The sequence below is a fragment of the Anomaloglossus baeobatrachus genome, chromosome 2 (assembly GCF_048569485.1).
Source record: "Anomaloglossus baeobatrachus isolate aAnoBae1 chromosome 2, aAnoBae1.hap1, whole genome shotgun sequence".
Classification (NCBI taxonomy): domain Eukaryota; kingdom Metazoa; phylum Chordata; class Amphibia; order Anura; family Aromobatidae; genus Anomaloglossus; species Anomaloglossus baeobatrachus.
This window is the reverse complement of record NC_134354.1, coordinates 565,605,323-565,619,535: the sequence shown is the minus strand read 5'-3', so window position 1 is coordinate 565,619,535 and position 14,213 is coordinate 565,605,323. Positions and strand designations below refer to the sequence as shown.

At 45.1% G+C, this 14,213-nt stretch overlaps 1 protein-coding gene across 2 annotated transcripts in view; it reads left to right on the top strand.

Moving 5' to 3' along the window:
• The first annotated feature begins 2,015 nt into the window (after positions 1–2,015).
• The window catches only part of UBAC2 (UBA domain containing 2), a 298,565-nt gene continuing 286,367 nt past the window's right edge, over positions 2,016–14,213 (top strand). For both annotated transcript variants that reach the window (XM_075336716.1, XM_075336715.1), the window contains exons 1-2: positions 2,016–2,080; positions 5,009–5,152. In XM_075336716.1, coding sequence (XP_075192831.1) covers positions 5,122–5,152 — 31 coding nt within the window. In that variant the 5' untranslated portion in view covers positions 2,016–2,080; positions 5,009–5,121. The remainder of the gene's footprint in view (positions 2,081–5,008; positions 5,153–14,213) is intronic.

Sequence of the window (14,213 nt, the reverse complement as noted above, 5' to 3'; positions counted from 1 at the left end):
TCGCCTGTACGATATATATACATACACACGGCTCTGTCGCCTGTACGGTATATATACATACACACGGCTCTGTCGCCTGTACGGTATATATACATACACACGGCTCTGTCGCCTGTACGGTATATATACATACACACGGCTCTGTCGCCTGTACGATATATACACACACACGGCTCTGCCGCCTGCACTGTATATATACACACACGGCTCTGCCGCCTGCACTGTATATATACACACACGGCTCTGCCGCCTGCACTGTATATATACACACACGGCTCTGCCGCCTGCACTGTATATATACACACACGGCTCTGCCGCCTGCACGGTATATATACATACACACGGCTCTGTCGCCTGTACGATATATATACATACACACGGCTCTGTCGCCTGTACGATATATACACACACACGGCTCTGCCGCCTGCACTGTATATATACACACACGGCTCTGCCGCCTGCACTGTATATATACACACACGGCTCTGCCGCCTGCACGGTATATATACATACACACGGCTCTGTCGCCTGTACGATATATATACATACACACGGCTCTGTCGCCTGTACGGTATATATACATACACACGGCTCTGTCGCCTGTACGACATATATACATACACACGGCTCTGTCGCCTGTACGATATATATACATACACACGGCTCTGTCGCCTGTACGGTATATATACATACACACGGCTCTGTCGCCCGTACGGTATATATACACACACACGGCTCTGTCGCCTGCACGGTATATACACACACACGGCTCTGCCGCCTGCACTGTATATATACACACACGGCTCTGCCGCCTGCACTGTATATATACACACACGGCTCTGCCGCCTGCACGGTATATATACACACACGGCTCTGTCGCCTGTACGGTATATATACACACACGGCTCTGCCGCCTGCACGGTATATATACACACACGGCTCTGCCGCCTGCACGGTATATATACACACACGGCTCTGTCGCCTGTACGGTATATATACACACACGGCTCTGCCGCCTGCACGGTATATATACACACACGGCTCTGCCGCCTGCACGGTATATATACACACGGCTCTGCCGCCTGCACGGTATATATACACACGGCTCTGCCGCCTGCACGGTATATATACACACGGCTCTGCCGCCTGCACGGTATATATACACACACGGCTCTGCCGCCTGCACGGTATATATACACACGGCTCTGCCGCCTGCACGGTATATATACACACACGGCTCTGCCGCCTGCACTGTATATATACACACACGGCTCTGTCGCCTGCACGGTATATATACACACGGCTCTGCCGCCTGCACGGTATATATACACACACGGCTCTGCCGCCTGCACGGTATATATACACACACGGCTCTGTCGCCTGTACGGTATATATACACACACGGCTCTGCCGCCTGCACGGTATATATACACACACGGCTCTGCCGCCTGCACGGTATATATACATACACGGCTCTGCCGCCTGCACGGTATATATACACACACGGCTCTGCCGCCTGCACGGTATATATACACACGGCTCTGCCGCCTGCACGGTATATATACACACACGGCTCTGCCGCCTGCACGGTATATATACACACACGGCTCTGCCGCCTGCACGGTATATATACACACACGGCTCTGCCGCCTGCACGGTATATATACACACGGCTCTGCCGCCTGCACGGTATATATACACACGGCTCTGCCGCCTGCACGGTATATATACACACGGCTCTGCCGCCTGCACGGTATATATACACACGGCTCTGCCGCCTGCACGGTATATATGCACACACGGCTCTGCCGCCTGCACGGTATATATACACACGGCTCTGCCGCCTGCACGGTATATATACACACGGCTCTGCCGCCTGCACGGAACACCAGCAGTTCCAGTGTAGCTCTGTCTGTGCTGCTGAGTCTGCTCCAGCTCAACCAACCCACAAGTCTATGATGTCCATTCATTCACACATAACGCAGAGCGAACTCCTCCCTCACACGTGACTGGTCACATGACCATGACATCATGGAAGGTCCTTTCGCAGTGCTGTGAGGTTGTGGCTTGCAGGTGGAGGGTATGTGCCGTATGTAGGCGCTATGTGCGGGCTCTGGCCGGTGATGGGCGCTGTGCTCAGTCAGCAGGGGGCAGTATAAGTGTGTGGCCAGTAGTGACACGTACAGGTCATAGGACACAGTGCTGCAGACAGTGAGGGGCAGGTGCAGTGTCAGTGCTCGGCTGCAGGGTGCGTCCGTCCGTCCGTCGTACCTGGGGTTATAAGGGGTAATGGCAGCCATGTTCCTCCCTCCTGTACACGCTGAGGCTGTATCACCGCTGGCATTCTGCACTGTGTGTTATGGGAGCAGGGCCCTACACATGACTAACTCCCACATATCGGTCACTATAATGGGGGCGTTGGGTTTCTGTCATGGTGGCCATCAGTTTGCCAGAAAAATGTAAGCTTAGACTGGCCCATCGGGGGACAGGTGCATCCCCCAGTGGACCCCTGTGCAGGCCCTCACCCCACAATATGGGCACAACCTGGCATGATTCCCCAGAAATACTATATACAGAGAGAAGAAGCATCTCCTCATTCATTTAAAGAGGTTATTTAGGGTTTATTTTTTTTGTTGTTTTTACAATGTTCCTTAAAAATTACAGGCAGATAGTTGCTAAGTATCTGCCTGTTCTACCAGGCGCCAGCTCAGAGCGGTCATCCTGCCGGCAATTCAGCAGCTTCATGTCCACAGAGCAGCTCTTCCAGGATGTGACTGCCGACATTATGCTGATTGAGAGCAGCTAGTCAGTGGGAAGCTGGCTATCAATCGTCGGAAGTTACACCGTCAGTAGACCAGAAGAAGATCTAGTGGATCACCAGCACATTGTGACCGTTCTGAGCCAGCAGAGATCGTACCAGGCACAATGGACAGTTAGCATGGTAACAAGCAGGTATTCAGTATGGCAATGGGCAGATAGCATGGCACCAGGCACAACAGGCAGGTATCATGGCAACGGGCAAGTAGGTAACATGGTGCTGAGCACAACGGGCAGATAGTTAGCATGGCACTGGGCACAAGGGGCAGGTAGTTAGCATGGCATCGGACACAAGGGGCAGATAGTTAGCATGGCTCCGGGCAGGTAGTTAGCATGGTGCCGGGCACATGGGGCAGGTAGTTAGCAAGGCACTGACCACAGCGTGCAGGAAGTTAGCATGGTGCTGGGCACAGTGGGCAGGTAGATAGCAACTACCTGCCTTTTAGTGCTTAGTTCCATAGTAAAAATGGTCCCGATTTGCCTTTTAACCATTACTCAGTTTATCAATATATAGACATGTGGGTAAGCTTAGAGTGGGGGTAATGTAATATTTGCATATAGCGGGCTGTTGGGCCCTCAGAATCAGTTACTATTGGCCCTTAGCACCAAGCCTGGCACTTTCTGCATAATTCTGAAACAAATTGGAGTTTTGTCCATGTGCAGCCGGTTACACTGTGGTTGTACATGAGAAACATCACACGGTCCAATTTTTGGCCACAAACGAGCACTGACCGGCTGTGTACAGGTCGTTTGGTGCTTGTGTATGGTCAGTCTCACAGCTGGCACAATCTAGGGACAGAAGAGTTACAATAGCTCTGTCCCTGCACAGCAGACGTGTCGTCATCAGCACGTCTCGCTCACACACAGCGATGAGCTGTGCAGCAACCATCTTCAGCCGCTGAGCAAGCAGGAACCAGCGTTCTTCTGAAATATGATCATTGTCCTATGTAAATGGACACATATAACTGCAACATCAGCCTCTGGGCCTACACTCCGATATTCCATACTTAATCTATCCATGACTACTGCCATCTCTCCACTGTGTCCACAGCTTACCCACTGCCCAGCAAATACAGTTCAGTAGTCTCACAGTGCCAACCTGTGCCCCAAGATACCACCTGAACTGTACCCTCTCCCATTAGCTAGGCCTTGTCTGCTGCTCACATTCTCACTCCTAGGGAACTATCTTTGGTTTTTCACACCCCCGAAGAAGACTCTATTAGGTCATATTCACTTGCCAAGGATTGTCAGGATATTTGTCCTGTCTGCAGAAAATAACCCAAACAAGCCTTTCTGTCCATCCCCAATATACTGTGTTTATTCACTGTTCAAGCTGCGTAGATGAATACATCTTATCTGATGAGACCGGGATACTACATTTCAAAATGTCCAGATTGCTATAGAATCCTTGTTGAAATCTGGTAAAACCAGCCTTTTGTATATCTGGAAACATCATGTGCCTCTAAGGCTGCTTTCACACTTGCATTGTTTTGCATCCGTCGCCTTGAGGAATTACGGTAAGCGGCAAAATATTTTGCAGGAATCCGTTTTTTCCCCATAAACTTCTATTAGTGACGGATTGCAGCGTGACGAATCAGTTGTTTACTGACTGACCGTCAGGCGGGAGCAACGCTGCATGTCACTTTTTTGAAGCGGCAGAATAACGGACTCCGCAGGATTCCGTCGCCATCTGTCACAAGCTATAATGGCTGTCTATGGTGCTGGATTCCTCTTTAATTCGTCACACGATGGAATCCACTGCTGGCTTCCATCATGCTTTACTGAGCATGCCCAGCATGTTTGGCACACCCATTGGGCTGTCCCAAACACAAACTGATCACGACGGATCCGTCAAAAAATGGACGCACAGCGGATGTAACGGATGCGATGAATCAGTTTTTTCACAGGATTCCTGTGAAATAACACATCCATTACGTCAGTTGACATCTAAAAAACGACGGACGTGACAGATTTAAAACAACGCAAGTGTGAAAGCAGCCTAATTGAGATTCCCTGGCCTTGTGCCCCCTCTTCTTGGCCATGACCAGGCCCTCCCCTCAAAGTCCAGCATGCTGTGGATTGTAAATCTTGCTGCAGAATATTATATCCATGTAGATTTTTTTTCTGATGGGGCTTCATAATGATGAGGAATTGTTGGTGGCTTACGTATGTTCATATGTTCTTCTCATAGGTCTGAATCCAGAGATCAGCCACTGTAGTCTGGAAAATGCAACCTTGTCATTTCACATAACAGAAAACGACATCCTGACATGAGCGCTGCTGTAGGCAGAAAGCACAGATACAATGATTGCCAGTACGGGTTCCAGTGGGCTGTGTAAGTATTCGTGTATTGCCAAATTTCACACTTATTACCAAAATTAAAGAAAACTACTCCAAGAGCTTCATTCTGCTGACGATTCTTTCATTTAAATAAGCCCTGTGTGATGTAGGCCGGGAAATATTAAAGATGCCGTCAAATATAAAGTCCTGTCAGAGCCTAATATGAGGCAACTTCATTATACACAGTCTCTATATAACCGACTTAGTGTATTTTTGATTCTTTAGGTGTCTGTTGTGACAATTACATGCATTACTTCTTATTACCATTTATTTATTATTTTAGAAAAATTAATCACTGGCATTTAAATATCCACTAAAAGACAAAAATATAATGGTATAACTAAGATAAAACACACAATCAATCAACACTTGTATACAGATATAGGGATATATAATAAATAGATGTATCCAGGTAAAATGTCTACCACTGGGACCTCATGGAGTTTGATAAAACAATTCACACGCATCTGTGTTGTACTAGCGGAAGAAAAATAGAAAAAAGTGGTAATACAACCAACATTAAAGTCTGCGTTCTGGTCAAGTTGAAGCAGTCTAATATTGACTTACATCTATAGGTGACTCTATGAACTCTTCCAGTTGAGTTTAACTGTGTCTTGTATGACTCGATGTGTTCCTGCCGGTAAGTTATTACAATGTTACGTAAGTAAGAAATCCACAAACCATGTATAGTGTATCCAGATATACATACATGGTTGAAATTGTTGGTATCCCTCGTTTAATGAAAGAAAAACCCACAATGGTCACTGAAATAACTTGAATCTGACAAAAGTAATAATAAATGATCTATGAAAATGAACAAATGAAAGTCAGACATTGCTTTTCAACCAAGCTTCCACAGAATTTAAAAAATAAAACTCATACTAGCTGTGCTGTTTGGTGACATGGTGTGTACCACACTCAGCATGGACTAGAGGAAGAGAAGGAAAGAGTTGTCTCAGGAGATTAGAAATAAAATTATAGACAAGCATGTTAAAGGTAAAGGTTATGAGTCCATCTCCAAGCAGCTTGATGTTCCTGTGACTACAGCTGCACATATTATTCCGAAATTTAAGATCTATTTCACTGTAGCCAACCTCCCTGGACGTGGCAGCAGGAGAAAAACTGATGACAAATCAAAGAGACGGATAATACAAATGGTAACAAGAGAGCCCAGAAAAACTTCTAAAGAGATTAAAGGTGAACTTCAAGCTCAAGGAACAGCAGTGTCAGATCGCACCATCCGTTGTTGTTTGAGCCAAAGTGGACTTCATGGGAGACTACCAAGAAAGACACCGTTGTTGAAAAACAAACTATAAAAAATCCAGACTGGAACTTGCCAAACTACATGTTGACAAGCCACAAAACGTCTGGGAGAATGTTCTATGGACAGATGAGACAAAAATAGAGCTTTTTGGCAAGGCACATCAGCTCTATGTGGAGAAATGACGCATATAAAGAAAGGAACACCGTACCTACTGTGAAACATGGAGGAGGCTCTGTTATGTTCTAGGGGTGCTTTGCTGCATCTGGCACAGGGTGGCTTGAATCTGTGCAGGGTATAATGAAATCTCAAGACTATCAAGGGATTCTAGAGAGAAATGTGCTGCCTATTGTCAGAAAGCTTGGTCTCAGTCGCAGGTCATATGTCTTGCAACAAGATAATCAATCAAAACACACAGCTAAAAACACCCAGCAATGGCTAAGAGGAAAACATTGGACTATTCTGAAGTGGCCTTCTATGAGCCCTGACCTAAATACTATTGCGCATCTTTGGAAAGAGCTGAAACATGCTGTCTGGAATAGGCAACCTTCAAACACGAGACAACTGGAGCAGTTTGCCTTTGAGGTGTGAGTCAGAATACCTGTCGAGAGAGGCAGAAGTCTCATTGACAGTTACAGGAGTCGTTTGATTGCAGTGATTGCCTCAGAAGGTTGTGCAACCAAATATTAAGTTAAGGGACCATCATTTCTGTCCAGGCCTATGCCATGAGTTTTTTTTTTTTTTTAATTCTGTGGAAGCAGAAAATCAGCAATGTCTGACGTTCATTTGTTCATTTTCATAGATTTTTTATTTATTATTACTTTTGTCAGATTCAAGTTATTTCTGTGACCATTCTGAGTTTTTCTTTCATTAAATGAGGGGAACCAACAATTTTGACCACGTGTGTGCTGAGGTTACTGCTGCATCACATTGTCTCTATTGCAGACACCATCTGGATACATTACCATTCTGTAGCACACAACACTGTAAATGGTCCTGTGAATGATTGTTGATTAATAGCTGCTGAGATAAAAAAACAAACCACATTATTATTATTTATCATTATAGCGCCATCAGTTCCATGGCGCTTTACATGTGAAAGGGGTATACATAATAGGGACAAGTACAATAATCATAAACAAATCCAGCTTCTCCACCATGACAGAAAACAATCTCTCCACTCTACTCTCAAGATCACATCTAACCACCTGTGCACTTGACCCGCTCTCATCACATCTCATCCCCAACATCACCGCAGTCCTCATCCCAGCCCTAACCCATCTCTTCAACCTATCACTAACAACTGGTGTATTCCCTTCATGCTTTAAACATGCCTCTATTACACCCATCCTCAAAAAGCCCTCCCTTGACCCATCCACTGTGTCAAACTATCGCCCCATGTCCCTTCTCCCCTATGCCTCAAAACTACTGGAACAGCATGTCCATCTTGAACTGTCCTCATACCTCTCCTCCTGCTCCCTCTTTGACCGGCTACAATCTGGCTTCCGACCGCATCATTCCACTGAAACTGCCCTAACTAAAGTCACTAACGACATACTAACCGCCAAAGCCAAGCGACACTACTCTGTCCTCCTCCTCCTGGACCTGTCCTCTGCATTCGACACAGTAGACCATTCCCTCCTACTACAGATTCTCTCATCTCTGGGCATCACAGACTTGGCCCTATCTTGGATATCCTCATACCTAACCGACCGAACTTTCAGCGTCTCCCATTCTCACACAACTTCCTCATCTCGCCCCCTATCTGTCGGTGTTCCCCAAGGCTCAGTTCTTGGACCCCTGCTGTTCTCCATCTACACCTTCGGCCTGGGACAGCTCATTGAGTCCTACGGCTTCCAGTATCATCTCTATGCCGATGACACACAGATCTACCTCTCTGGACCTGACATTACCTCTCTACTAACCAGAATCCCACAATGTCTGTCTGCTATTTCATCCTTCTTCTCTGTGCGATTCCTAAAACGTAACATGGACAAAACAGAATTCATTGTCTTTCCTCCTCCTCACTCATCTCCTCCAACAAGCCTTTCCATCAAACTCGATGGTTGCTTACTCTCCCCAGTCTCACAAGCTCGTTGCCTTGGAGTGACCCTCGACTCTGCTCTATCCTTCAAGCCACACATCCAAGCCCTCTTCACCTCATGCCGATTACAACTCAAAAACATCTCCCGGATCCGTGCTTTCCTTAACCAAGAATCAGCAAAAACATTAGTGCATGCCCTCATCATCTCCCACCTCGACTACTGCAACCTCCTGCTCTCTGGCCTCCCTTCCAACACTCTTGCACCCCTCCAATCTATCCTAAACTCTGCGGCCCGCTTAATCCACCTCTCCCCTCGCTACTCCCCAGCCTCGCCACTCTGCCAATCCCTTCACTGGCTTCCCATCACCCAACGACTCCAGTTCAAAACACTAACCATCAAATTAATTTCTGTGGAAAAAGAAGCGCAATAGGGTCTTACCCCGGTATAAGGGGTCTTAAGATAAGTAATCCTACTCACCAGATCAGGTTGTGAAAGTCACAACTCCTATGCAAGCATGTAACTCCAGGTCACGGCAGCAGTCCCCGGTTGGCAGATAACAGAAAACAGTAGAGAGGGGTTTCACACCGCGCCAATGACCGACAACTCCTGAAATTTCAGATCAATGCTTCTTTATTTCACGCACAGGTCAAGTCAACGCGTTTCAAGAGTCTTAGCAATCGATTTGATGTTCTTTGCCAGCTTGTCCTGATGAAGAGAGCTAAGACTCTTGAAACGCGTTGACTTGACCTGTGCGTGAAATAAAGAAGCATTGATCTGAAATTTCAGGAGTTGTCGGTCATTGGCGCGGTGTGAAACCCCTCTCTACTGTTTTCTGTTATAAAACACTAACCATGACATACAAAGCCATGCACAACCTGTCTCCTCCCTACATCTGTGACCTAGTCTCCCGCTACCTACCTGCACGCAACCTCAGATCCTCACAAGATCTCCTTCTCTGCTCCTCCCTTATCTCCTCTTCCCACAATCGCGTACAAGATTTCTCCCGTGCATCCCCCATACTCTGGAACGCTCTACCTCAGCACATCAGACTCTCCCCTACCGTGGAAAGCTTCAAGAGGAACCTCAAGACCCACCTCTTCCAACAAGCCTACAACCTACAACAGCCCTCAGTCCAGTAGACCACTGCGCAACCAGCTCTGTCCTCACCTATTGTACCATCACCCATTCCCTGTAGACTGTAAGCCCTCGCGGGCAGGGTCCTCTCTCCTCCTGTACCAGTCTGTTATGTACTGTTAATGACTGTTGTACGTATACCCTTTCACTTGTAAAGCGCCATGGAATAAATGGCGCTATAATAATAAATAATAATAATAATAACAATACATGACACAGACTCTTACAAGAGGATAGAGGTCCCTGCCCGCGAGGGCTCAGTCTACAAGGGATAGGTGAGGATACAGTAGGTGAGGGAATATGGATGTTAGGCGAGAGAAAAATCACACACTCGCATGATGTATGGAATACCAAATGGATTTCACTCATCTACTCTTTCTGGATGAGAATGGGACAGAATTAATATACACAAGTGACAGCGAACCCTCACATTACGAATCGATCCAGATACCTTGGCATGCAGGCTTTGTGTATTGTCATATTTCAGAGAAGCCGTGAGCTTTCACTATATATGAGTGTGGATATATCCTATTGAAACATTCTAATTACATTATCGGTATAAGCACATGGAGTCATAAAGGACACAGTAAACTTCTCATCCGCTATCGTCTGAATGCAGAGACGGTTATGTTGGTTGTGTTAACACGTTATGGATCTCATTTTTAGCGGATACTTATTTTATCAACTGTTTTATCAAATTCCTCAACGTCTCTGTGGCAGTAATTGTATTCAGGGCTGTGGAGTCGGTAAGCCAAACCTTCGACTCCGACTCCGACTCCGACTCCTCAAATTCTCTTGCACCGACTCCGACTCCGGCTCCGACTCCGACTCCGGCTCCGACTCCGACTCCTACATATATTGCTTATAGTTAGGTGAAAAATTTATTGTAGTACATGAATATGTGTATGTGAACATCAGACATTTAATAATTTTTATGATACAATAATCAAGATATTTGGATAGAACATAAAATATATTTATTGGATACAACTTTAGAACACAAAAAACTGTAATAAATTGTAAATATGTAATACACTATGTAATATACAGTAGATTACATATATATCTTGTGTGTGTGTATATACACTGTATATATATATATATTATATATATTACATATTTACAATTTATTAGTTTTTTTGTGTTCTAAAGTTGTATTCCAATAAATATTTTATGTTCTATCCAAATATCTTGATTATTGTATCATAAAAACAATTAAATGTCTGATGTTCACATTGTACTACAATAAATTTTTCACTTAAATATAAGCATTATACTAAATGTTGTTATTTAGTAAAATATTCAGCACATTCTGCATTGCACTCCTGTCCCCAATTTATTATATATTTTAGGAGTCGGAGTCGGTGCATTTTATACCGACTCCGACTCCGACTCCACCAAAATGAGCTCCGACTCCGACTCCACGACTCCGACTCCGACTCCACAGCCCTGATTGTATTTATTTTATTGTACACACATATGTTCTGTATGCGGGTATTATTTGTGTTCGTTACAGATAGGGAAGGAATACCTAGTACAAGTCCAGAATTTATCACGCATAAGGAAGCTGATGCAAGTCAATGGTGAACCCAAGGATTTTTCTTCAAGATTTTCCATAAAAATCTTCAGGTAACCCATTGATTTGCATGAAGTTTGTTATTCGTGACAAATACTGCAATAGTACTAGGTATTTGGTATGAATAACCCTAATATTTAGTATTCACTCATTCCTAGTTATATACCATTAACTTTTTTACATTTAATGGATATATACTGTAAGTACCAGTCAATATTTTATCTTATTTTTATATATCCCTCAGTAATTCTTTGCAAATGTCAGAGTCCATAACACTCCTATACTTCGTGGCAGGTGATCCAATTGTGACCACCTGGCAGCTTTGGTTACCTTTCTGGCATTCCCAATGTTTAACCTCCCTCAGTGCTGCCCTCCCTGTGTCTCTTCTTCCCCCGCTCCTCTGCAGGATCAGAGGTGAGCTGAAGATTTATATATATATTTGTTTAGTGGCTCTGGTGAGTTACCTGATCTGTCCTGCCTTCCAGTTACCTTGTTCTAATCCATACTCTCCTTGTTCGTCCGTCTGTCCCGGTCCCTGACTACCCACTTCTGTCTATTGTGTATCCTTTCCTTTCTGTCTTATCCCAGCCCCGACCTGTTTGTCCTCCTTCCTTGTTTGTACTTGGACTTCCCAGCATCTGATCTGTCTCCTCGTTCCTTACTTCGGCTCTGTCTCTCCCCTCTGTTGCATAGGTGACTTCCCGGCTTCCAACCCTCTGCTATCACCTGACCACGATTTGATTATCCCTGTGCTATTGACGAGACCTCCTGCTGCTGACCTGGTTTACTGACTACTCTACTGCCCTCTGGTGACTGCACTCTGAAGCTACACTGCTTGTAGCTTCAGCGTCTCCCTTAGTACAGTGTGACATTTTCATTATGACAACTTACTAAGAAGATAAATATCCTCATAATGAATTTATATGCTTTCAGTATTATGCCGAGGGGACAACATTTTGGACTTTTTTTTTTAGCTGGTTTTAGTCATAAACCTGGGCAGCAGGTATAGTGAATAGAGGAAATGGAAGCCGATTGTCTTTGGCTACCTCCCTGTATAGACTCTCATAGATCTATATAATAAGGTGACCACCATTTTATAAACTAACCAGTATATTATGTGGGAGCACAATGAGCATTGAGGTGGCTGGAGAGGGGTAATTACCTTCTGACACGCCACTAATAATGGAGGAGGGGGCAGTTTAATCTATTGCTCATTATTAAACCTTTCTGAAATAGAAAGTGCTGCAGAATATGTATTGTAATACTTAATATTTTAGATAACTAGTACAGTATTAGCTTTTATAGTGCGGCTAACCTGTAACCAATAGCCTGTGACCCTTGATGGCTTTCTGTGTGATCCTATGTAAATCCTCCGATGATCCTGTCTTCTGCTGATCAGTCTAAATTGTAGGAACAGCGGTGAAGTGTCGTACTCGCTAGGAGCTGAAATACAATGGAATTGCTTCATCTGAGGGAAAGAAAGTAGCTGCTCCCAAGATGTCTGACAGCCTAAGAAGTAGCTGATGTAGTTATAATAACGCACACTGTTGAGCGGGCATTGATGGCTTGAGCTGGCAGAGCTGAAACCTAGGTGTATATACCACACACTGATAGTATTCAGAAAGCGTCACTGCTTGCCAAAAGTTTGTCATGGAGATGGAAAACTACTTTAAAGCACCACTGCAGTGTTCTTTTTTTATTTTTCTGCTGGAATGGTGCTTCTAATCTAAGTTTCCAGCACATAGCCTTCTACTCACCTGCCACCATCTTCACTTACTATCACCGATGCTCCCGTCAGTCTCCAGCAGTTTGTGACCTGCTCGATCTCTCCAGTTTTACATGGAGCGTGTCAGAGGTCACTTATCAATACAAGTCTATGAGAGCCTCATTGTGGCTCTCATAGACTTGCATTGAGAGCTTGTGACTTCTCGATAGTCAGAAGTTATGGTCACAAGTTGATGCCGCGAGACTTCAGCATCGCTTTTAAAAGATAAAGACGCTGGCAGGTAAGTATAAGAGTAAGGTGGGCTTTGCACACTACGACATCGCAGCTGCGATGTCGGTGGGGTCAAATCGAAAGTGACACACATCCGGCGTCGCAGTCGATATCGTAGTGTGTAAATCCTTTTTGATACGATTAAGGAGCGCAAAAACGTCCAAATCGTATCATCGGTGTAGCGTCGGTCATTTCCATAATTTCGGAAGGACCGATGTTACGATGTTGTTCCTCGTTCCTGCGGCAGCACACATCGCTGTGTGTGAAGCCGCAGGAGCGAGGAACATCACCTTACCTGCGGCTCACGCCGGCTATGCGGAAGGACGGAGGTGGGCGGGATGTTTACGTCCCGCTTATCTCCGCCCCTCCGCTTCTATTGGCCGCCTGCCACGTGACCTCGCTATGACGCCGCACGACCTGCCCCCTTAGTAAGGAGGCGGGTCGCCGGCCAGAGCGACGTCGCAGGGCAGGTGAGTGCATGTGAAGCTGCCGTAGCGATAATGTTGTGTGTGATGGGGCCTTTAGGTGTAGCAGAGCTCAGAATGCTAATCACAACCACATCACAGCTTTCTGTGTACATTGTACATTGACAGTGATCTGCTTATCACAGGGCAGTGATAATAATCTCCTTGTGATAAGACCTTCATTGAAAAGTAAACAAAAGCACATGGCGTAATAAATGTCATATCCCTGAAATGTTTTAACCTTTACAGCATACTGTCTTCAGATTAAATAGGAAAAACCTGTTGATTAAATTTAAATCACCAAAATGAGCAGTTTTCTTGTTGTACACTAGATGGCGATGGCGCGTATAACAATGCCATATCTTCATATCGTTACAATACTAAAACTGCGACCATTTTGATGTTTCTGTCCTAAGACAGGGAAGCGTGCTTACTCGAATAGAGTTCCTCTTTCTACTGTTGTACCACTGGTGTCTGTAGCTGTGCATTTATATGATTGCCATTAGTAAGAGTGAAGTGCAAATGTTCCCATTACTTCACTGACCGTGTATAATGATTGGGATAAATAATTTATCAATAC